The 25202-nt window shown below is 35.7% G+C and overlaps 1 protein-coding gene across 1 annotated transcript in view; it reads right to left on the minus strand.

Annotated features, from left to right (window-relative positions):
* The window catches only part of WDR11 (WD repeat domain 11), a 54021-nt gene that overhangs the window by 7506 nt on the left and 21313 nt on the right, over window positions 1–25202 (minus strand). The window contains exons 11-21 of the mRNA XM_059899909.1: window positions 24800–24884; window positions 18932–19038; window positions 16510–16585; window positions 11878–11986; window positions 9755–9879; window positions 8910–9057; window positions 4810–4916; window positions 4266–4380; window positions 3714–3885; window positions 1249–1357; window positions 261–323 (exon numbers count right to left, since the gene is read on the minus strand). Of these exons, the coding sequence (XP_059755892.1) occupies window positions 261–323; window positions 1249–1357; window positions 3714–3885; window positions 4266–4380; window positions 4810–4916; window positions 8910–9057; window positions 9755–9879; window positions 11878–11986; window positions 16510–16585; window positions 18932–19038; window positions 24800–24884 (1216 nt within the window). The remainder of the gene's footprint in view (window positions 1–260; window positions 324–1248; window positions 1358–3713; window positions 3886–4265; window positions 4381–4809; window positions 4917–8909; window positions 9058–9754; window positions 9880–11877; window positions 11987–16509; window positions 16586–18931; window positions 19039–24799; window positions 24885–25202) is intronic.

Below are 25202 nucleotides of genomic sequence, written 5' to 3' on the forward strand. Positions count from 1 at the left end.
CCCTCTAACACGAGGCTTCGCAGGGGACTTGTGCTGGAGGCAGGCTGAGCTACAAGACATCCACCGCACAGCAATCTGATCCTTACTTCCACAAGACAAAGATTCTAAAGGGAAACACACCTCTGTGAACAGAATGGTCTCTCCGTGGGCCACTAAATATTTTCTAAAACAAAGCTTATTTTAATTTTAAAAAGCCTAAATCATTACGTTTTTCTTTTTCATATTCTTATCTTCTAATAAAACATAGTTGGAGTGCTTACTTAGACAATGAGTTCAACTGCTCTTGAAGGAGATTCTTTATTTCTTCATTTTCTGGATAATCACTGTACCAAGAAAAGATTTTAAATGAGTTCATTTTCTGTTCACTTACAACGATTTATTTCTTCACCAGAAAAAAAGTTGTATTAATATAGAAATAACTTCTTTGTAGTCCTTGGTTAAAAACCTGGTTGTAGACCAAAATAGCAACAGTCTACTCAGGAACTACTCAATCATCTTTAATGTCTGCTTTTATGTTATTTAGTCAAAACCAAGAAATGAGTACAGAAAGTCTCCTTGGCTTTCAAGAAACCAGAAAATTTATCAGTGAGGTCTAAAAACTATCAGATTTAGATTCATGTTAATAAGGAACTTAGCAATGACTAAAGGAATCTGCTTGTTCTGCTCTGCAAAATGAGCATTCTTTTCTTTAAGTAGATACTTCTTGGAGAAAAGACACCTCATCATATTATTATCTTTTTAATTCCCCTAACCCATGCCTATCTGTGCATTCCACATGGCATAAGTCCTGTAACACCTGTGGTAGGTTAACTAATAACCACTAATAATGTGAATATTTTTTTGCAATGAGGCAGACTATAAAACATAAAATACCTCTGAAGTAGGCCCCTTCATGCTGCTTCTAAAAAGAATTAATCTTGTCCCCAGATTCCTCTTGGCCTCAACCGGCCCTCTTCACACTCAGTATGCCATGCCCCATGTTCAGACAGTAGGACTACCACAGAGCCACCTGAGAGCAGCATGTGTACTCACAGCTGTCCACAGGCTCACGCTTCCCCAAAGTCCCCAGAGGGGTGAAGACAAGAGGCAGATCAGTGATTCTTTTATTGTGTCTGCCATTACTGCCTCAGCTCGGTTTTAAGGTTCCAATCCCTATAAGCCCTGGAGACAGGCCACTGCTGATTTTCATGGGTGTCCTTCAATCTTAAATCAATTAGGAAAGGAAAACAAAAATGCAAAAAAACTTACACATGAGAAATGTCTAAAGAATACCGTCCATTCCAAGGCTGATGTAATAAGAAAGCTTTCAAGGCGAGGGCGGCCCTTGGAACAAGGAGATATGGGCACCACACAGGTTCTAGACAAAAAAAGTTTTTGCTTTTAATAAGTAAAATTTTATACTACTATAAAGCTTCAGCTATAGACAGTTTACAGAGAAGTCAGCAGAGAACGGTGTGTAAGTCTGGTGGCAACTCAGAGAGTATATTCAATGTAATCACCACTTACGACACAGGGGCTAAGAGCTGGGGAGAAAGTGAGATTGAAGAGTCTCTGACACCATAGTGACACTATTTAAAGTGCTTGGAAACAGCATCATACTAAATGTTATTAAAGTCTCATACTCTTGAATTCCTTTTAGATGCTGCTAAAAAGGATATTAAGATTGTTTTATGCCATTTTATGCCCCTGATAATTGGCAGTGGGCAAGAAGGATTCTCCAACTCAAAAACAGGGATTCCAATTTTCTACATTTGTCTGACCTCCCCCTTTATGGGGGGCGAGGGGAGGTATCAGACAAATGTAAATAAAGGCCAGGTGGAAGAAGAAGACTACCTAAGCTATTCTAAGAAAACATATTTGAATCAATATATTATGATATTTCTACTTGTCATCAAGGAGAATTGAAAAAAATATATTAAATATTACATCACTGCCTATGACCTCAAATGATTTTATTTTTATCCGACATCAGTAAGTCCAAAATACATTTCTAATTCCTCAGAATAGGAATGTATTATATCAAACAGATTGATATTTTTCCAAGCTCAAATCAGCACATATCTGGCAGCAAACACAGACATCTTTTTCCTAACTCCATATTTACACTCTCACCAGTTTTTATTCTTTAACATTTATTGAGTGTTGTTCTGAGTTTAAAGTTCAATATGTGGAAATATGCACAATTTCATTGACCTTTCCCCATTATTATTTAAAAATTTTTCCCTTTCTGGCTGAGGTCACACCAATAGAGATTGGATAGGAATAATTTTTTTTTTTTTTTTTTTAGTATTAGGAAAACTTTAAAAGAAAAATGTAATCTAAAATCTGGCTGCAGGTCAGCTGTTCGGGTATGGTATTAAACATGTGCTAATGATGGGCTCTAATTCTGTAGTCAGTTTAATTTAAAAATAAGTACCTGGCTATGGACATTTTTAGATACAAATTTTAAGTTAAAGGTTAAAGAAAAGCTTCTCAAACATTTAGATTATATTTGCACACTTCTTTGTCTAGAATTAGTAACTAAATTAAAAGAAAAATCATCCTTGAAATTCCCTCCATTTCCTTAATAACTTTATGTTTAAAATATTATCTAAAAAAAAAAAAATATTATCTATGCTTGTCCTTCCCTAGGAGGAAGTCCTGTTACTTCTGCAGAGCTGGCAAGTATCTCAAGGACAGATATGGGAATGCAATGCTCAATTTCTGCCTCAGCAGATGGCAGACACGGTTACAGAATAAGAAGTGGTGGTTCCCAAATACAGTGGCAGGGTGGGGCAGTGACAAAAACAAAAGCACACCTAACATAAGGTAGCCCAGCCAACATAAACAACAACTTGGTAGTGCCTCAAGCACAAACATAACATGAAGGGGCAGGTTTTCAAAACACTACTGCCTCTGAATGTGCCAAAGATTGACTCTACAAAGGTATAGACAATTCCCAGAGCTGACAGTTTCTAAGATGAAACTCAGTAAATGACTAAACAATTCTCTAATGAAATTTTTTACAGATCAGATAGCTTAGAGTGTACACCAAATATATGCTTGGAGAAAACTTAATGAAGGATGTCTGATTTTCAAGTAGATTGATGGGTGCATTCACAAACTTCTCATCCTTTTTTTACAGTCCCAGTTATTTTGGCTAAAATATTTTTCATTCTGGAAAAAAAAATCTCAAAGCATAAACCATACAAAACCATACAAAAAAGGGTAAGGTAGTGCAATCATCTAATTTTGTTTTGACTGGCCCTTTAACAAGTCATAAGATGGGCATCAAAATTCATGATACTCAGCACACTTTCCAAAGTGATTTCTCCATGATGCATGGTTGAGAAAGATATAAGGCTCACTATTAAAAAGCCAGCAGCACCTTATCACTAGATTTATGTCCTCTGATGAGTTCTCCTAAAGTCTGCGGAAGCCATTTTTATAAATGTAAACATCTTTGATCTTTTGACAGAGCACTCAGAAAAGGGTCAAGGAAGGGGCGCTTGGTAAACCAGAGTCGGGGAATGATTGACGTCTGCAGTTACAAAGAGTCTAGCATCTCAGCAATAAAAACCCTCAAGCTTTAAGTTAATATATAATATTTTCTTAAACTCAGATTCCTAGAAAGCAAGACTGAGATGAAACAGAAGCACCTCTCTCCCCCGAAGAGAGCAGCTGGTACAAAATAAAGACAGGTTTCCAAGCATCCTTTCCCTAGAACTCCATACCGGTTAACTCCTGTTCATCCATCCTAAAACACGTGGACTTCATGGACATCTCCAGGACCCTGATACACCCATCATCTGAAGCCAGGATCACTTTATCTGATGTACACCAGTCCACGTCCAGTATCCGATAGGTTACATTTCTTCCACTTCTTAAACTGCTCACCATCTGAACCTTCAAGAGCGAATCTGATTGTCACTTTCACAAAGAAAAGGAAGATGTTTATCATTCCGGATTAAACAGTCAAGGAAAGACAGCGCCTGTGGCAAAGGTCCAGTTTACGTTCAAAACTGAACAGTCTTTGGCAGTCTACCTTCCACATGCAGACTGCATTTTAAAGGTCCCAAAGATAGTGATAACATTAAAAATCTGTTGGGCTATCATCTTTAAAACAGAAATACTGTGAAAGAAAAATTTTAAAGGAAGAAAACTTTTAATCAGCTTGACAAACCCATTACATAGTTTTCATTTCTAAATCAGAAGGAAGAAAAAAATACATAGTTCCTGTGGCCAGCAGCTTCATTTGCAGTGTACCCACGTGGAGCTGGGCCTACCTCTTTAGTATCCCATACTTCAGCTCCATCATTGTACATTGCTATTAATTTTTGGTTTCCTTTACCAGGGGCAAAACGAATCTTCCTCACCCAACTTCGGTGTGTAGGTATTCCTCTGAGGACAAACAAACAAAAACCAAAACACCAATATGAAGTAGAGTAATATCTCATCATCAAGAGATATGTCCAATGTCTCTTTCTATTTCTGTTTTTGACAAGGTCTAGTGACGTGACAGGAGAATCTCTGCTTTCTGGGACAGGGGCCACGTATAACAGAAAGTGTCTGCTCTTTAACAATGGCTGGAATAGTGTCCCAGGACTTATGCATGAGCCACCTGCAGATAAGGGTCTTCTATGAATGTTCCAGAGTTTGGCTCAAGGCCCTTCCTCCCAAGTTCAGTGACAAGAGACCCAAGGGTCCAAGCTCCACATGACCATATTTGGTGACCCTGCTTATTACCAAGTCACAAGCCTCCAATGGAACCATACCAAGAGATTTTTTTTTTTTAAACCAAATAACACGATTGCATTTTTTGATTCATACCTGGATACTCTGCCTTTCAAATCCCAAAAATTTAAATTTCCATCCATATCTCCAAGAACTAATGTATCACCTTTCCAAGCGATGCAGGTAATACTACCCATACTTCCCTAGAAAACAACAGCAACAAATACACATCAATTTCACCATTTATAAGCAGTCATAACAGAGAAATATTTTTATTTAATAACTGTGATAAAATAATAGATATTTTAATAAAACCTAATTATAAATGGTTTTGCTTTAGTAAGAACGTCATCAAAACACTAACAGAGTTCAGACACTACAAGAGCTACCTAGCACTTCGATTTCAACTAAGAAGAAACAGGAGATTTCAATTCGATAGACACTGTTATCTGAACTAGATTTATAGAAAAGGGATGTCTTTTGAGGAAGAACTACTTCAGAGAAAAGAAAATTAAAAGAAGAAAAAAAGAGAAGGAAAGGACACCCTTTCAAGAGAGCTCTTGTCTCCAAGTTATCCCTCACTGCAAAAGGATAAATAAATCTATTCTGGGGGAAACTTAAAGCTGTTTCACAGCTAATTGTTCAGCAATTTTTCTATTGAAAGAGAGGATCCATCACTATGTAGTACACCTGAAACTAACATAATATTGTATGCCAACTATATTTCAATTAAAAAAAAAGAAAGAAAAAGGGGATCCAGAGCTTCACTGATACCTTCTGGAATAAGGAAGGTGAAGAGATACTGTGTATTAAAGGCATCTGCACAATTTGAATTCACAGAAGGCTCTGCAGAGAAGTTACATAGGGAAACACAAATAAAAGAATGAAACACTACTGTAATAAATCAAAGTGGGGAGAAAGGAGCTTCAAGATCTAACACATGCACAGAGGTAATGCGATGGAGAGCCGAGGAGCCTGGGCTCTGGGGTCAGCTGCCTGGGCTTGAATCCAAGCTTTATCATGTAATTTGCTGTGTGATCTGGGGCATGTTTACTTAATCTTTCTGTGTCTAGAATTTATCATCAATAAAGTAAGGTAAGCACACAGAACTTGAGGAGTTCCTATTAGTGTTAATAAATTTCTACAGGTAAAGATTTTATGACAATGCCTGCCACAGAGTAAACAGTCAATACATGTTAGCTATTAAATAATATTATTGCTCAATTACTTTTCTACTTATTCTCTACTTATATTAAAAGAAATCTTGTTTCTTAATTTATAGAACAATATAAAAATTCACGTGTTTAGTTCTCATGGCATCGATACTAAGTAGGAAAGTTCCAAGGGTTTGCCAAATTGGCTATTAATAGACTTGCACACACACCAAATACTGCATAAATCATAGTGTTAGTCAAGAAGCGAAAGAAAAAATTGGATTAAAAGCGAGTATTTTAATGAATTCAATTAATAAAAAACTTAGAAAGCTATGTTAAACAGAATTCTGTATAGTATAAAGATCTTATTTCTATTCTCCTGACCATATTAACAGAATGTTTAAGAATTTGCCTTTAAATTTACTTTTTCAGTCTTAAATTTTTTTTTACATTTTATAATCTTATTTTCTAACTTCTAAAAATTAGAATATTAAAGTTTAAATTTGCCCAGAAATCAGTGTTACCAGCTTAGAATTACAAGTGATGTATTAATACAACTGCACAATTAAACAACCCAGACCTTTCTACCTAAGAGCTTGTTGATGGGATATAAGCCATATGGAAAGTCTAAGGTGCTTTCAGAGGACGTGGCACAAACTCGCTTTGTGGCTCCAAATAATCCCAAGAGAACCAGTGTAAGATTTAAAACTCTATGATAGAGTATTATTAGTTGACATTGATATGTTGCCTACATGTAAACTATGATGTTCAGAAGATGAGAAGTAAGGCTGGCAGCAAAGCAAAGACGTTCATTCTCTCCTGCTGTTCTGATTTTCTGAATAAAGGCAGTCAGTCAACTATAAACTCTCCATGAGAACATAATTTAAAATATGTCAAGCTTTCTTCTTCTTTTCCATTTTTTTTTTTTCCTTTTTTTTTCCCCCCCATTTTTATATACTGTATAGTTCTGGGGCCAAAACTCAGGGGAAGTTTCAACTCAAAACAAATGTTTAATACTTTACATTTGGGAGGAGGGTAAGATAAATATTGGATTAAAATAAACAAACAAAACCTCTGCCTAAATTCTACATATTAGTCATTGAAAAATATTTTGATTACTGCAAATAAAAATAATGAACCAAAACCAATTTCTCATGTTTTATATACTAGATGCTTAATTCTCTTTCCCTAAAAATAATCTGCTCTAAAATATGCACTAATTTCACTAATAAGGCTGGTCATTCCTTGAGGAAGCTGCTTCTAGCTGCGGAATAAAATAATCTGGCAGGCAGAATAGAGACTTGCTATATCCTGACTTCAGATCTCCATAAAACAGTGTAGAATCTTAAAAGCTGTGTGGTGCAATAATCCTGAAAGAAGCAGTTACAAAAAGGAAAATTCATGTGTCTAATGTTCAAAAATTTTAAACTTTTTTTTAGGGTGGGGGGAACTAGAATCTCAAAAATTATTGGATTATTTCTATTCTAATCTCAAATGCGACGTGATTAGAAAACAGAGAGACTGAGTTATTTGCAAGTGCCACTATCGGAGTTCAGATGGGTCCTTCTCTGGAGTCTAGAGGAGGAGCTCTGAATATTACTAAGAAAGCAAACTGATTTTCCAGAGGACAGCTCATTACACTGCAACTCTTATGTCCACACCCTTTAACTGTAGCTTTTCTTGCTACACACTTAAAGTTACTGCTCCTACTTATAACTACCAAATATCAATTTTTCACATTTGCATTATTTTCACACTAGTGAAAACTTTTGGCAATATTAGAGAGTTTCAAATAGACATTACTAAGTCTCAGATATGACTTGTTCTATATAACAGTAAAAATGTAATTACAGTTTGAAAAGCACTTTCACATGCTAGTTTCAATTTTTATTAATGAAGGTTTTTTGGATGCCCTCAATTCTTCTAAAGTTGTTAATAAGGAAGATGTGGTAGCCAGCCCCTAAGAGGCCCACCCCCCTACCTGATTCTGCCTTTGGTATTCACGTCCTTTGGTAGTCACCTCCCACAATGAACAGTGACCCAACAGCATACTGTGAAAATGTGACTTCTGAAAACGAGGTCCTAAAAGACACTGCAGCTTTCTTTTGCTCTCTCTTTGATCACTCGCTCTGGAGGAAGCTAGCTGCCATGTCTGAGGACACTCAGGCAGCCCTATGGAGAGGTTCATGTAAGGAAGAACCAAGGCCTCTCATCACGGCCAGCATTAATAGCCATGTGAGTGAGCCATGTGGGAAGGGGATCCCCTGCCCCAGCCAACATCCTCACTGCAACCTCATGAGACTCTGAACCATCTGTAAAATATGGGGGGGGCTGGCATTCGACTACAACATTCCATTTTTAGATGGCAATTTTAAATAAATATATATATATTTTAAAAACCATCTCATCCTCCACTTAACGGTTATAGTATTATACGTTAACAAAAACATTTTCTTCATCCATCCATTAAAAACAACCTGTGAGATACACGTTGACACAAATTATTAACTACAAAACCTTGGTTAGAGAACTCCACAAGCCCACAGGAGGATATATATGTTAGTAAATATTAATGAATATTTTTATACCTACAACCTGATTACTATTACCCAAAAATAATACTAGATTTTAGTCAAATCCTTCAGGGTAATGCTTGAAATGGAAAGAAGAGAAACTAGAGTCAGACAGACAGACCTGGGTTTAAGATGCTGCTCTGCCATGTCACTAGGCTGGGCAACCTGGGGAAAGTTACTCACTCTCCCTCAGTCTTGTCATAGATAAAATGTAAATAATTCCTCATGGATTATTATAGTGATAAAAATGAGTAGCACATGGTTAAGCACTTAATCGAAACAGTTATAACGCTATTCTCTAGCAGTATGGAACAAGTTTAATCAGTGATAATAGCTCCTTAGTAAAGTTTAGTTACATTACACTTTTCTGAGATAGTTTTCAAACTCAACTATGGCTTCACTGGATATAGAACCAATAAGGACTTTGATAAGAAATCTTAATGAAGATTTAATCACAGGTTGGACTCACGTCTGGTGGAATCCGAGCACTATCTTTCACTGAGTTTCCTTCAACAGTGAGATGATAAACTTGGCCATCACTATCGGTAAACACAAAATGCTCCCGGGCAGAGATGTTCTGACTGAGTTCAGATTTACTCTCAGCCTCCTGCAACAAGCTTTGGGATAGAGGAAAATAAGATAAAGATATTTCTTTTCCCTAGAGTGACATAATTAATTAACTCGCCCCAAATACAGATGCATTAACAGGAGGTCAAAACCATTTTTAAAAAAAGAAAGGCTGAAACTAATCTTTGCCTAGCAATAATAGGAAAACACAAATTACTCCTAACGCCACGAGTGAACGTTTACCTTGCACAGAAAAATGTGGTGATCTAGACCTCACACAAGAAAAAAAGCCTTTTTGCTGTTTCCGCTGCAGAACAGAGGCCTTACCTCGACTCATCATTCTCTCTGAAGTTTTTTGTTTGTAAATTTAGTGGGGATGGGGACGGGGTGGTACATAAGTTAGAACTCCTAATACCTTTCCTTTGGTGAACATAAATGACAATATGATCCATCTGGATATTCATGCTACATTCATTTGAATTTCAGAAGCTGAAGTTTATGGAGCAGAAGGGCACTGAGAATGATCATATTCACTAACGGGTGCTGATGTGTAGATGTTACTGCACAGGTTACTGCTGCAAACTGCACCAAGCAGTGCAATACTAAAACTAACTCTATAGTAATATGAGCATGTACTGAAACACCAACGTATGTTCAAAAGCAGACTAGCGGTGCCTTGGGATGACACTTGTCAATTTCCCAACCATGACTTGGCTATTACAAACGACAGGGGCGGAAACAGGGTACCTGATCACAGATGACTCAACAACACTCAGCTCTGTATCTGAGACCACGGTCTGGCGGGCCATGGCCTCTCGGGTAGCCAGCTGTTTCTTTCTTAGACTCTTCAAGTTGTGAGAAGGTGACCACTCCTGTGGAGCAAAGATAGACATGCCCACAAGTGATCAGTTTCTCTGTCAAAGAACCCTTCCAGAAGAGCTGGGCATACCCGCCATTGCCCAGCGTCACTTATTATTACTACACATGAATTCACAATCTGTTCTTAGGTTTTACTTTTTTTAGAAAGGTTGAATGAATGCATCTTCATTACAGCTTATGGTAAAAGATTTTAAAGATCTACCTCTATTTCCTTCTACATCTAATCTTCAATTACAGCTTAAGGGAAAAGAGCTTAATGGCCAACTCCAACAGGTTTTAAACTTTTGATGCTTTCATTTTTTACAGAATGAAAATAATACGTTTAATTATGGTATCTCCCACTCCTTACCTCCCCACCTCCCCCTTAGGTACACAAGGTGAGATGATCACACTCCTCCAATCATGGCCCATTATCATCTGTAGGTCCACCCCAAACCTCTCCTTTTATTTATTTATTCCTGATTATTCTAATGCATTTAATCTAATATCCTCTCATATGTATAAATTCTTAACATGCAGTTATTTTACATGCACATATTTGTGATCTGCATTAACAGTAGTGTGTTATATATCTCATCCTGTTTCTAACTCTTTTTACTCAGTGCAATGTATTCAAGTCCCACCTCTGTTGTTTCTGCATGTTATATAACACTCCATAGGTACATCTGCTAATTTTTAGCCTAGTTTTTAGTTTAGTTTCCCAGCAAAAGACACCCAGATTGTCTCTATACTCTCCTCACGGCAAATTACACTGCAGTCAATATCCTCACAGAAGTTCCTGTATGACCAGAAGCTGATCAGCTGGGACACAGGGGATGTCTGTGTTTGCCTAAGTGCTGCCAGTTTGCTCTGCAGAATGGCTTCACTGGTCTACATACCTATCAGCAGTGCCAAGGAATTCCTACAGCCCATATTACACCCACATGGGATGCTACCTGGCTTTCCAATTTTTGTTAGTCTAAAAGGTATATCATGGTTATTTTACTTTGCACATCTCAAAACCGATGAGTTTGAACATTTCTTCACATGCTTGTTGGCCTTTTAGGTTTCTCTGCCATTCATTAACTGCTCACATGCTTGTTCATCCCTCCACTGGGGCTCCTGTAGCTTCATTGCAGGAGTTCCCACAATACTAATCCCTTAGAGGGATTAGTTAGCCCTTTGTCCATCTTAGACTCTGGAAAATTTCTTTTTTCAATTTGTCTTCTATATTTAACCTTGACAATGGTCTGATTCATTGAATAGAAAGCACCAATCTTGATATAATCAAATTCATTCAATTTTTTTGCCTTTTGGTTTGAGCTTCGGATACCCTCTTTTGCCCCCAGAAGAGAAAAATACTCTTCTGTACTTGTATTAATTTTATAGCTTTACTTTTTTTTACATTTAGGTCATTAATCCTGTGGAGCCCACCTCTGAATATGGTATTATGCAGAGATCCAGTATTTTTCTCCATAAAGTGAGACAGTTTCCCCAATACTGTCTACTAAACAGTCTGTCCCTCCTCTTGGGTTTGTGAGCTACTTTACTGTACAATCAGTTTGCAAACATTCATGGGTCTGTTAATGAGCTCTTTATTATACTGATCCATTTCTGTTTCTTGGGCCAATATGACACTGCTTTTATGTCTACGGTTTAATAATATGTACTGTATGGGGTAGGATGGGTCCAACCCCTACCCATACTGCCTACATTACTCCTCTTTTTTCAAGGTTGACTATGACCTTTATTTTTCCATAAATATTTTAGAATATGTTTATCATGTTCCTCAAAATATCTAAATTAAATTTTAATTGGAATTTAATATAATATTAGCTTAACCCATCCAAGAAAATAAGAGTTACCTCCATTTGTTTAGATCATCTTCTCTGAATACACATTTTTGACAAGAAAATACACAGGAGTAATGATTTCAATTCAAGCTAAAGAAAAATATTCACCACATATATACATATCTAAATAAAATGTTTACTTCTTAAATTGTAACTTACCAAAGCAGTTATTGCAGGGAAGTTTTTGGACATTTCTCTAAGAATGGTACAGGTCCTAACATCCCATAACTCCAGGGGTTTATCTTTGAATACAACTGCCAAATACTGCCTAAAATAAACAAAATTACTAAATAAACCTCTTTTTGCAAAATTTTCACAAGCAGTGCAAATAAAAAGTTCAGTAAATCAGAAAGCTCAGATGACACATTCTAAACAAAGAGAATTTAAACTAACCTTTAGCCCTCATGATTAATATAGTCCTAAGAAGGTAAAGCTCTAAAATGACCTGTGAGAGCCACATAGCCATAATTAGGCAAGGAGCCCAGCTCAGAGTGATGAGAAAAGGCATGAGTTCACATCCTGGTGCCACATCTTACAATAACCCTCCTGCGGCTCAATTTTCTCATCAACACATGAAAATACCACTACTTACATCAATGGATTGATTGGTATGCAGGTTACGTAAAAATTAAATGAAAAAGTAAGTAAAGTTTCTATCATGCTGACAGTGAGGAAATGTGACAGAGTAGGAAGATCCCTGTAGCTCAGTGTTATCAAAGGACTCCCACTTGATAATTATGTGACCTCAGGCAAACCATGTGACCTTTTGAGTTTTATTCTGCTTATCTTTAAAATGGCAACACCTGTCTTACATACCTCACTAAATACTGTAAGGATAAAAAAAAAAAAAAAAGGACCAGCACACATGAAAGAATTTTATAAACCGTGATGGATTATACAAATGCAATATGTTACATTTTTTTATTACATCTAATATAAAAACAAGTAAAGGCATGTATGTAAATAACTAATACAAAAGAGAATCTGGTAAATGCTATAAAGATTCACTATGAAAGTTGAGATTAATTTTGACAATAGGAAAATGGCATTCTAGGCAGAGTTACAAGTGTGATAAATGGCAAAAGACAGGAAAGGACACAGGGTGTTCGGGGGAACATGCTGTTTGAAATGCAGAGTATGTGACAGCAATCATCATGAGAAAGAAGGCTAAAATGTGAATTTTGGATTCACATTATAAAATCCCTAAGACACCCTAAAATGCAGTGCTAGCATGTGTAGAGATTCATCCTGCAGAGAATAGCAGATCACTGAGTTCTGAAGCAGTGGTGATAATGTGATCAGTTGTTTAAGATGTACTAATTTAGTAAGCTTGTGTAGAGTCAAGACTGACTGGAAATAGAAGAGACTGGAGTCCAAACAGTTTGAGCAATTCTCAAACTTCTTAGTCCCAGGACTCCCTTACATTTAAAAAAATTATTGAGGCTCTCCTCCAAAGAACTTTTGTTCTTATGTGGGTTATACTAACTGATATTTTGCATATGAGGAATTAAACCTAATATAATTATAAACTATATTAATTCATTCAAAATGAAAAAAAGAGAAAATAACTACCAAGATGGTAGATGAAAACATATGCCATATTGATAATTACATTAAATATGAATAATTTAAACAATGCAATTAGAAGCAAAGATTATCAGATCAAACAGTAAAACAAGTCCCTATTATATGCTCTGTATAAGAAATCAACTTTAAAGACAGAGATAAGTTACAAATAGGAGGAAGGAAAAAGATATGCCATACAAACACTAATCAAAAGAAAGCTAGAGTGGCTATACTAATCAGACAAATCAGACAAACTTCTGAACAAAGAATATTACCAAAGACAAACAGGATTATTTCACAATGATAAAGAAGTGAATGAATCAAAAGGATATGATAAGCATGGCAGTCAATGAAACAGAAAACAGAAAACCAGGGAGAAAAATCAAAGAAACCATAGAAGTTTATTTGAAAAAATTAATAAAATTGACATAATTTACTGATTATCAGAAATGAAAGAGACATTACTCAGATCACACAGCCAGTAAAAGAATAAGGGAATTATTATGAACAAGCTTATATCAATAAATTCAACAACTTCAATGAAATGAATGGACAGATTACTTGAAAGACACCAATTACCAAAGTGTACTGAAAGAAATATATATATAACCTGAATAGCTTGGCATCTATGAAAGAAGATGAATTTATATTTTAAAACTTCACTGCAAAAAAAATTCTAGACCCAGATGGGTTCCTCAGTGAATTCGCCCTATTTAAGGAAGAAATAATATCAATTCTACACACACTCGCCTAGAAAAAAGAAGAGGAGGAAATATTTCACAACGCATTTTACAAGGTCATTACCCTGATTCCAAAACCAGTCAAGGATATTACACAAAAACTAGACCAATATCCTTCATGAACTCAGATGCAAAAATCCCTAATAAAATATCAGTAAATCAAACCCAACAATATATCAAAATATTAGCAAATCAAATCCACTAATACATCATGACCAAGTGGAGTTTATCCCAGGAATGTCAAGTTTAACATCTGAGAAATCAAGCAATATAATTCACCATATTAAGCCAACTTAAAGAACAAAACAAAAACACACCAAATGATGATGTCCATAAATGCAAAAAAAGCATATGACAAAATTCAACACCTACTCAATGATACAAAGTTTCAGCAAACTAGGAACAAAAAATTTCCTCAACCTGATAAAGGGTATCTAGATATATCTACAGCAATATCTTTCTAGATATGTCTCCTCAGGCAAGGGAAACAAAAGCAAAAATAAACAAATGGGATTACATCAAAATAAAAAGCTTCTGCACAGCAAAGGAAACAATAAATAAAACAAAAAAGACAACTTACCGAATGGGAGAAGATATTTGCAAATGATATATCTAATAAGGGGTTAATATCCAAAATATATAAAGAACTCATACAACTCCACAACAAAAAGACAAACAACCTGATTAAAAACTGGCCAGAGGAGGTAAATAGACTTTTTTCCAAAGACACACAGATGGCACGTGAAAAGATGTTCAACATCACTAATTACTTGGAAATGCAAATCAAAACCATAATGAGATATCACTTCACACCTGTCAGAATGGCTATTATCAAAAAGATAAGAAATAAGTATTGGTGAGGACACGGAGAAAAGGGAACCCTCAGTTGGTGGAAATGTAAATTGGTGTAGCCACTATGGACGACAGTATGAAGATTCCTAAAAAAATTAAGAATAGAACTACCATATGATCCACTTATCCCACTTCTGGGTATTTATCCAAAGAATAAAAAAAAAAAAATCCGAAAAGATACCTGCATCTCCCATGTTCATCGTCACATTAATTACAATAGCCAAGATACAGAATCAACTTAAGTGCCCATCAACAGAGGAATGGATAAAGAAGATGTGGTGTATATATATATATATATATATATATATATATATATATACATACATACACACAATGGAATATTATTCAGCCATAAAAAGAATATCCTGCCATTTGCAACAATGTGAATGGACCATAAGGGTATTATGCTAAGTGAAATAAGTCAGAGGAAGACAAATACCATGTGATTTTACTCATATGTGGAATATAAAAAACATAAACAAATTAAAAAAACAAAATAAACAAACCAAACCAAATTAAAATAAACATGTAGATACAGAGAACAGAGTAGTGGTTACCAGAGGGAAAGAGGTAGGAAAGAGGGCAAAATGGGTAAAGGAGATCAAACGTGTGGTGACAGATGGAAAATAAATTTTTGGTGGTGAGCACGCTGTAGGGTACACAGAAGTATCAATACAGTGCTGTCCACATGAAACTTACATAATGTTATAAATAAATATTACCTCAGTAAAAAATTAACTATTTCAGTATATAAATAATAATTGAAAATTGAAATAAAAAAAGAAAAAACACCATTTATAATAGCATCAAAGAAAAAGCAAAAAAAAATTCACAAATGATGCGTAAGACCTATATGCTGGAAACTACACAAGATTATTGAAAGAAATTAAAGAAGAACTAAATAAGTGGAGAGATACACCACGTTCATGAATCACAAAACTCGGTAGACGTCAATTCTTCCCCATGTTGATCCACGGATGCGATGCAATGAAAATCAAAATCCTAGGAAGCTTTTATGGTAAAACTGGTAAGTTGAGTCTAAAATTTATATGGAAATGCAAAGATCCTCGAAAAGCTAAAGCAATTTTAAAAACAATTTCAGAGTGCTTACTCCTTCTTTCTTTGTTCTTTTGATTAGTTTTCATTCAGTCTCTGTTGTCAATAATCCTGCTTTACATTTATTTTCCCTTGGAACAAAAAACTCAGAAACTTACTGGAATTAGATCTAAATTACAAATAAGGAAAATGAATTCTTTTACTCAGTAAACCCAAACTGAGGTGGAAGTTGAAATAAGAATTTCACCAGACAACAAATAACATTTCTTAGTGAGTGACAGGCATTTATATCAACATAGCTATAGTGGAACACAATGGGGTTACTGGTTTTACCAATCGAATGAAATGTTAAGGTTCAGATAAGTTACCTTGTCTTTTTAGAAGTGGAGAATTAAAAGCAATAGCAACTTAATTTTGCGATTAAAATATTTTCTTTGATATGGCTGCACATCACAGTTTGCTGTCACTAAGAAATTCTATACGCATGCACGCATACTCTCCCTTTCTTAAAGATAAAAAAACCCCTGAGATTACCTTGTGACAAGACCAGAGAATTTTTTTTTAGGATGACACTTACTTTAAATGAGATACTTTAATCATTTCGATGGGCGATTCATCATTACCTCGTTCACCACGAAAAGCAATGCTCCTACCTTTAATTGCAAATATTAAAGAAAAGGTAAAAAAGCACATAAAACATGTAAGAAACTAAAAGCTGTACCAGTGTAATTTGATCAGTGCTACCGTCTATTCCTGTTCACTCTTCCATTTGCTTCTAAGCTGTTTCTAATAATCTAAATTCAAAAGTATTCTCAAGTACTCAAAAGTATTACAAGTTAAAGACCAACAGTATATTACTTACATTCAAATATCTACTTTATAAAAATATTTTTTCATTTTTTTATAGAATTTCTTGAAGTCCTTCTGTGGTTTCTTTCAAATAATTTAATCTTAGAAATTTAGAAATACCAATTTCTAAAGTTTTAATGCATCTATGGTAAAGCAACTACTTACTGTAAAAACTACTGGTACATTCAAAGTAATATAAATATTTTCATGTTTACAAATACTAACTAGTGGAGAAAACACTCTTTGAACAGGTATTTAAGATTTCTTGTCCCATGTGCAAAATACTCAACTACAATATTTTGACATGTTCCTATCAAAAGGTCTCTATAAACTGAAACTGGGGAATATTAAGAATTAGTTAATAGCCAAAGAAGCTAAATGGTTTTCTATAACTTAAAAAATGCAAGTTCTACTTTATGTTTGAACAAATATACATTTTTTTTGGCTGCGTTGGGTCTTCGTTGCTGCGAGTGGACCTTCTCTAGTTGTAACGAGCAGGGTCTATTCTTCATTGTGGTGTGTGGGCTCTCATCGCGGTGGCTTCTCTTGTTGCAGAGCATGGGCTCTAGGCGCACAGGCTCAGTAGCTGTGGCACACAGGCCCTAGAGCATGCAGGCTTCAGTAGTTGCGGCGCATGGTTTCAGTAGTTGTGGCGCACAGGCTCAGTAGTTGTGGCTCAAGGGCTTGTGAGATCTTCCCGGACCAGGGATCGAACCCGTTTCCCCTGCGTTAGCAGGTGGATTCTTAACCACTGTGCCACCAGGGAAGTCCCTGAACAAATATATTTTAATATCTTTTCCTAGATTTCTATTACATTAAACAAAAGAGAGAACATACTCAATTCAAAGACAAATGGATGCCTATATGTCTCCCTGCTCTTCAATGCCATCAAACAGAATCTCACTATTATTATTCGCCAAACACCCTATATCCTTTCCTGGCTCTGCTAGTCGGCTGCCCTCCTTAGAAGGCAAGGCTGTAAAAGTCTATAATCAATGAATTTAAATGTCCCACCTAAAAAGTCAGTAACTATTACTCAGAAATTTGTTCCTCAAAAATAAATCTGTGAAAGACAGATTTTAAGTTATCTAACAGTCCTAGACCTGAGCTGATTGGAAAAAATGAACAGGCATTTTTTTAGTGAATGATACTACAGAACAGCATTTCTTCCCTGGGCCACCATGTAACTACAGTGACCAGTGCCAGTTTATTGGCAAATCAGGAATGTAGGGATAGGGGTCACCGGGCAGGTCATTTCCAATTAGACTAGAGCAACACTGGACTAAAGTGGGGCTAATTCTTTGAGGTTTAGTAACATACTCTGATAAGTAAGAACAACTATAAATTAGAAATATATATTGAGAATACAAGGAAGCAACCATGTATATGATTTATTATACACACATGTAACTTATTGGTTAAAACTATCTACATATATTCATATTGCTAAGCCATTTAAAAAAAAACTCCCCACAATTTTGTAAAAAAAAAAAACTATTTGAAATCATTCCATGTGCTATATATAAAATAATATAAAACCTTCACCTTACTCTATTTCCAAGTTCTTATTTTGAAACTCACTGGGCTGTAGGTTTTTAACAATCGTGAACAAGTTACTTTACTGGAATATTTCCTATTGTAAAGTCTTTAAACTCCGAAATTAAGTTTTCCTATTTAGCCAGCCAGAGATTATCAAAAGTTTTAAATTTAAGCATTTAAAAAGAATCCTTATTTATAAGATTTTTAAGGGTTTCCTGCAAAGGCCAAAATTTTTAAAAGAGAATCTAATAAAGTGTAACTACAAAGATTTATTTTAAAACTGTACTTCTGGTTATCTACAACAATGTACTTGAAAGTACAACTGATACCATATTTATGAATTTGTCCATTCAGGCTAATGGTACTCCATTTACCATGCACTTGTGTTAACACAATTTACATACAAACAATGATGAGTCTTTTCCAAGGCAATTATTATAGAACAACCAAAAGATGAATACATAAACATAGAATATATAAAAATGAATATATAAATGAGAAAAAACTCCAAGGTGAAAGAAAGTACTTTGGAACATGTTTTATAAATAGCAACATCTTTGATCAATATGATGGTACCATTTTAAATATCTTAATAGTCTAAATACACAAACCTGTTGGAAGATCAACCAGCTGAAGTTCGTTTCTCACTAATCCCATGTTGTTTGGTGTTGAGGTAGAAAAAGAAAGAAAACCAGTTAAACTCGTCCATTCAATACCCCTATAATGAGAAATTAAACAAAGATTAATCTAATATTCTTTTTTTGTTTGAAAAATTTATTTGAAAATTAAGTTTTTTCTATGACCTAAATTTTATTATACAAGTTAATTAAGGAATTATATTAATATGACATTTATTTGAGACTATATTATCATACATTTCCAACATATATAAAATTATTTCTAATTAAAACTTTATCTCCAAATCCAATAAAAAGACAGGTTAGTTATCAGAATTCATAGCACTAGAATAGCTATTAAAATCTGGCAAAGGAAGAGAGTCACATCACAGTATTTGCCAAGAATTCCACTGTTTAAAAACAAGTGGTACAGAAATATTCTGAGCAGACTGCTTAATGTTGAGTACACGTAGGAACTTTATCAAATTTTATCAAAATTCCTAGTTGGTCAGGAAGCAGAAATTCCTGAAGCAAACAATACAAACTGAGCTACTAGATTTGGAAGTGGCTGAACGTTCCAAACAGTATGTCAATTAGAGAAAAGCATAAAAGAAAAATCAGACACGTATGACAAGACAGTAACCTATCAACCTAATGTCCTGGGAGTCCCCTTTATTTGGGACTGATAGTAGGTGAGTCCATGTTTTTTTCCCACTAACATAACTGGCTTCATCATCAATGGAAAATGGGGGGACCCAGGACAAGTGAATTCATCAGAGTCACAAAAAGAAGTGAGAAACACTACTATTACCCTGCATTGCTTACAAGGTAGCTGGCTGGGAGGCAAGTCTAAACCTCTGTTCTATACGCAATTGCTCATTCAGCATTTACAGGACAACCATTTTTAACAATGACATAATGTCTATGGCTGCTTTCACAATACAATGGCAGGGCTGAGTAATTGTGACAGAAATTTTATGGCCTACAAAGCTTAAAATATTTGCCATCTGTCCTTTACGGAAAATGTTTGCTGACCTCTGATCTAGTTTTTCCACTTCTACTCCAATTTTAATGCTATTGCTAAATTTAGCATTAATACTGCTCTGAACATGTCTCTCACCTGCCCAAGAAAAGGTATCAATACAATGGCTCCTGCATCAAATCCAAACTCTTCTCTGTGACTTTCAAAGCCATTCGGCATCAAACTTACCTCTCAATCATCTGAACCTTGTGTTAAAAAGGTTCAGATGTTAAAAAACCTTGCTATTTTAACGAGAGTAGCTTTTCCTCACTGACCCCTGTGTACCCACCTACTTGTCTTTTCTCAGAGGAGCAAAGATAATCCCAAGAGAACTGAAAATAACATTTGCAACAGCAGGGAATTACTGTAGTTATCAATTTATAACTCTTCAAATGTAAAGTTGTGTTGAAACACTCAGATTAGGCTGCTAAAAACAGAGAACTCTTGAGACTTTCCATGCCTGGAATGACCCCTCTCCTTCCCTCTTCAAATACTATCTAGTATCAAGTCCCGGCTCCAGCACTTACCAGCTCTGTGTTCCTCTACCTCTCAGTTTCCTCATCTGCTGTGCAGGAGTAATAACACTGAGTGCATAAAGAAGGCCTGGCACAGAGTAAGCGTTGTATGTATTCATAATCACCATCAATGATTACTCTTATTTCAAGATCTAACTCAAGCCCTATTTTCTTCATTAGGCCTCCTCATTTACTATACTCAAACTGCACCTATAGCGACTACTATATAAGTTGGTTAATTATTCACTGGAAAAGTCCCTTTGTCTTGTTTCTCTTTCTTTCCCCTAACACATAGTACTCATTAATTTTTCTACTGAGAGTGAACAAAAGGAGACAAGAATCATTTTGAACTTCTGTTCTCTAAATAAGTCTGGTAGCTTCAATCAGATCTGTTTACCCACAGAAACCTTAAGATATACTTTCCAAGTCTTGCTGCTGGCAATCTGAACTACTTATACTCCAGTATAGTAATGCCACTACCTCTGGACAGTAAAAATTTCAGTCCTCCCACTTCTCATTTATTATTTTTAAAAATACATCTGTTAGGTACCCCATATATGCCGGTGCCTGTGCTATTAAGTACCCAGTACATGCCAGCGACTTTGCTAGGCTAGGGAATACAGATGTGAATGAGATGGAGGTAACTGTTGTCCTTCAGGAGCCTACAATCTAGCAGAAAAGAGACGTTATACAAGTGCATCCGGTATTATCTATCTCAAAAGAGAACAGTGCTGAGTTCAACAGGAGCTTGTAAGAGTCACATGGAATCTGGTCTCAGGGGCCAGGCTGGGCTTCCTGGGGAAACATTAAAGCTGAGGCTCAAAGGGCAAATAGGGTTTTGCCTGGAAGCCTCAACTGCTTTCAGTGGAAACAACAGTGTGACTGATGGAGAAGCACTGCAGTAGACTGTACTCTCTTAAAAGGGAGGTACCATGCCCTGTCTCTCTAAGCACATGACAGGCACTCAGCAAATTCTGTTAGATTAAAAGAACAATGTCCCAAAAAAGCCTACCATGCCTCCTTATGTTTCTAAGTGCCGTACATATTCAGAGAAGTGCTTTCCCCACTGTTTACAGGATGTCCCAGTGTTCAGGATATAACAGAACATGGGTGGCTGCTTATTTATAATCGAGCACCACGAGTGTGTTGCCTTTGAGCAGATTCCAGCAGCAGCCTGTATATCTGACTGCTACTGATCAACTAAAGAAAATAAAAATCACGTTGGACTTCAAAGTGTATTAGATAAGGAGGGGATTATTTCTCAAAAGAAAAGAATGAAAACTCTTGTCAAACACAGCTGAGCACAACACTGCTCCCAGGGTTAGAAAACCACTGTCTAGGTTTAACCACACACTGAGCTCTACAAAAACTCTTAAGAACAGCAGCTCATTTTCTGACTCAGTCTAAGTTTGTTTTGTAGCATTCCTTACTACTGAACAATTGTAACCTTAGAATCTACCCACAGGTATTCAGTGTTCTGACTCCTACAGATTCCCAAGTTGGGCCTGTTCACCTGCACTGGGGATGCTACGTTAGCTACTTCTCAACACTGGGTGGCTGGCGGGGGCAAACACTTTCTGAAAGGTCTTGAAGTTCTACCATTATATGAAACTAACTTCTGCAAATTTACAGACAGACAAAATAGAGATCATTTTACTTTCCACAAATCACTCAATGTACTCAAAGCAATACTGAGTCAATCAGTGTTTTGATACCCATATAAACTGCTGTTTTAACAGTTTTTGACACTGAAAGTAGTATTAGGCTATATTATTGTAATTTTAGCCTATTGGACAAAGACACCAACTAATAATATAAGAACTCTAATAATCTAAGAAAACCTATATGTACCACTCTACATTATTTACTTCTAGGTATCTTCCACTGGATTATAAGCCTCCCAGGTTTTGTCTGTTTACAGGCATACAGAAGAGGATCAATATATACTTCATATTTGTAAAGCATAACTGGTTAAAACATCATAGCTTTCAAAAAACGCACAGATGCAACTATCTGTAGTTAGGCAGTACCAGGCCATATGTATGCTAAAGACTGAAGTACTTAAGATGAAGTGGTTTTTAAAAACACTTTTAGTACTAAGTAGAAAAACAACTTTCTAAAGTTGGCCTTTAATTTGCATATGAGTATCTAGAACGTATTGGGTTTACTGCTAATAAGTTCAGCAATTTTTATAACACATCTGTGAAATTTTCATAATGGCTTTTAATTGTAATACTATAATTGCATTAATTGAAACACAAAGACAGCAGTATTTTAGCATCCTCTTGGGCACCATCTCTGGATGTAAAATGTGAATTATCTTCAAAATGGCAATTAAGAGGGAAAATTTATATTTAAAAAAATGGAGCATATTTGCGTGATTGTTCACAACACTAGCCTGACTGAGCAGCGTACCCCTTAGAGTTATCTGGTACCCCAGGTAACACATTACAAATAATTTTGGTGTCAATAACAAATATTATCATAACATGTGTAAGTCACGTACTTAGTGACATCTACGACCTGAACAATCCAGGAAAACAATCTTACTTACAGTAAATAGCTCACTGATTAACTAGCTATTGTGTCTTTATTAAAGATTACGTACTGCGGTGATCATTTCACAATATATACAAGTATTGAATTACTACATTGTACATCTGAAACTAATATGTTATATCTCAGCTGTACCTCAATATAAATAAATAAACAAACAAATAAATAAATAAATAAGATTTCAGTGTTCCGAAAAAAATGACAATGTGCTTGATTTTCCAGAAGCATGTACCAAATTCCTGGCATTAATCCTGGTTTAGTCAACATTTTTATCTTATTGCCAAAATGTTTCCAACTAATCTATGTGAATTTTTTAGCTGGAGATTTAGCACATGTATCCTAAGAGCTCAGTTCTAAAGCCTGAAACGCCTGGACTGAATTCCATGTACCTTTTCATGACTCCACAATACTCAGTTTCTTCTTCTGTAAATTGGGAATAATAATAGTGCCTACTGCATAGAGTTGTAGTGAGGATTCAATGAAACAATGCCTGTAAAGTATCAACACTTAACATAATCCTTAGAACAAATACTGATTAAATGGTGAGTTTTGATTGATTGGTGTTTGGCATAAAAGGGAACACTGCACACAAAAGCCAGGGGTTAAAGGAAATGTCAAGAGAAGAAACGCAAACAGGAAAGAAAGGGAGAGAGAAGGTATCAGTGGCAGCAGGGACTACTGGAAGGAGAGAGAAAAGATGAACAACAGCCTGGAAGGATCCAAGCAGAGACCTGTGTCTCTGCACCCCAAAAGCCTAACGCTTTTGAAGACATTACTCCTCCATGTAGATGTATTTAGGGAGATACTGTAGGGGCATAGCATAAGGTGGCGATAAACAGTCACTTAGGCTGTACCAAAAAATCATGCACTTCAAAGAATAAGGCAACATAAACGCTTCAGACACTTCCATCATAATCAGAAGTTGAGATACTTCAAGGGTTGACCCTTCCCCATTTAGAAAATGCATTTATTCCGAATAATGTGCACACTAAGGGTTCACTAAGAATTTTAACGCACACATGAGAACTATAACTATAATACAACGTACAGGAGTGAGAAATGGCCTTTCGGATACATCTGTTCCAACATTATCAAAAAATACTGGAAGATTAATAAATTTATATTATATATGTGTAACTTTACAATCCGTCATTGCCAGGGCAAAGAAAGGAATACAGTCATGTGATCAGCAAGGTAATGCTATGGAGCAGGTATGTATGTACTTTACTTATTTTTAAAAAATGTTTATTGGAATGGCATGTATGTACTTTAAAACAGAGAGCAAGAGTCATCCTTCTGTCCTGTTAGCCTTCCCTCAGATACCTCTGCATACAGAGAACTCATAAAACAGATCACATCTCAAAATGAAAGAATAAATGAGATTAATTAACAATTAAAATGCCCTTATTCAAATTTTTCATGAGCAGTCCTACTGAGGGATCTTTACAGAAAAGGGAAACAAACTATATAAACCGGAACAAGGGAAAAGAGTGATATCCAGTGAGAAAACAGCCTAGACCTTAGGAGAGATAAATAAGATGCAGAAATAAAGTGAGAAAAAAATTCTCCACTGCATAATGTTCTCTACAAAGTAAACAATTAGTACTCATCCTTGATGAACATAGCCATTAGTTGGACATGAATATGCATTATTCAAAGTTTTCAGCCAAATAATCACCACTGCAGAGTATTCAGTGTAGAAAAGTCCAAAAGAACTTTTTTCTGGTATTACATATGTTTATGATCTCAATATCCCAATGACAGACTCACTTGACTTCACACGAGTGGATGCTTAACTCCTTGTGCAGCAGCCCACTGGTGAGATGGTACACCAGGACAGAACCGTTACTTGTACCTATTAAAATGACATAATAGAGGAGAATTAATCTAGTGGAAGTTCCAAATCTAACAAAAGTCTTTTCTCAAGATTTCAATTATTTTACAATATCTATATTTTATAAAAGGAACCCAAGCTAGGTGTGAAGAAAGAGTAAATTTCTGTGTCTTCCTTCTCATCAAAAATGGGCTAAATCTCATGTGCTCTGTAATCCTACCTAAATCCAGGGACAGATTTTCAAAGACTTCACAACCTAATTCAATGCACACAAAATCTGAAGATGCACCTTCTTAAGCTTTTTGAATGTTTATTATAACTGATCCTCAAAAAGGCAAC

This window comes from Balaenoptera ricei, chromosome 16 (assembly GCF_028023285.1).
Source record: "Balaenoptera ricei isolate mBalRic1 chromosome 16, mBalRic1.hap2, whole genome shotgun sequence".
Lineage (NCBI taxonomy): Eukaryota > Metazoa > Chordata > Mammalia > Artiodactyla > Balaenopteridae > Balaenoptera > Balaenoptera ricei.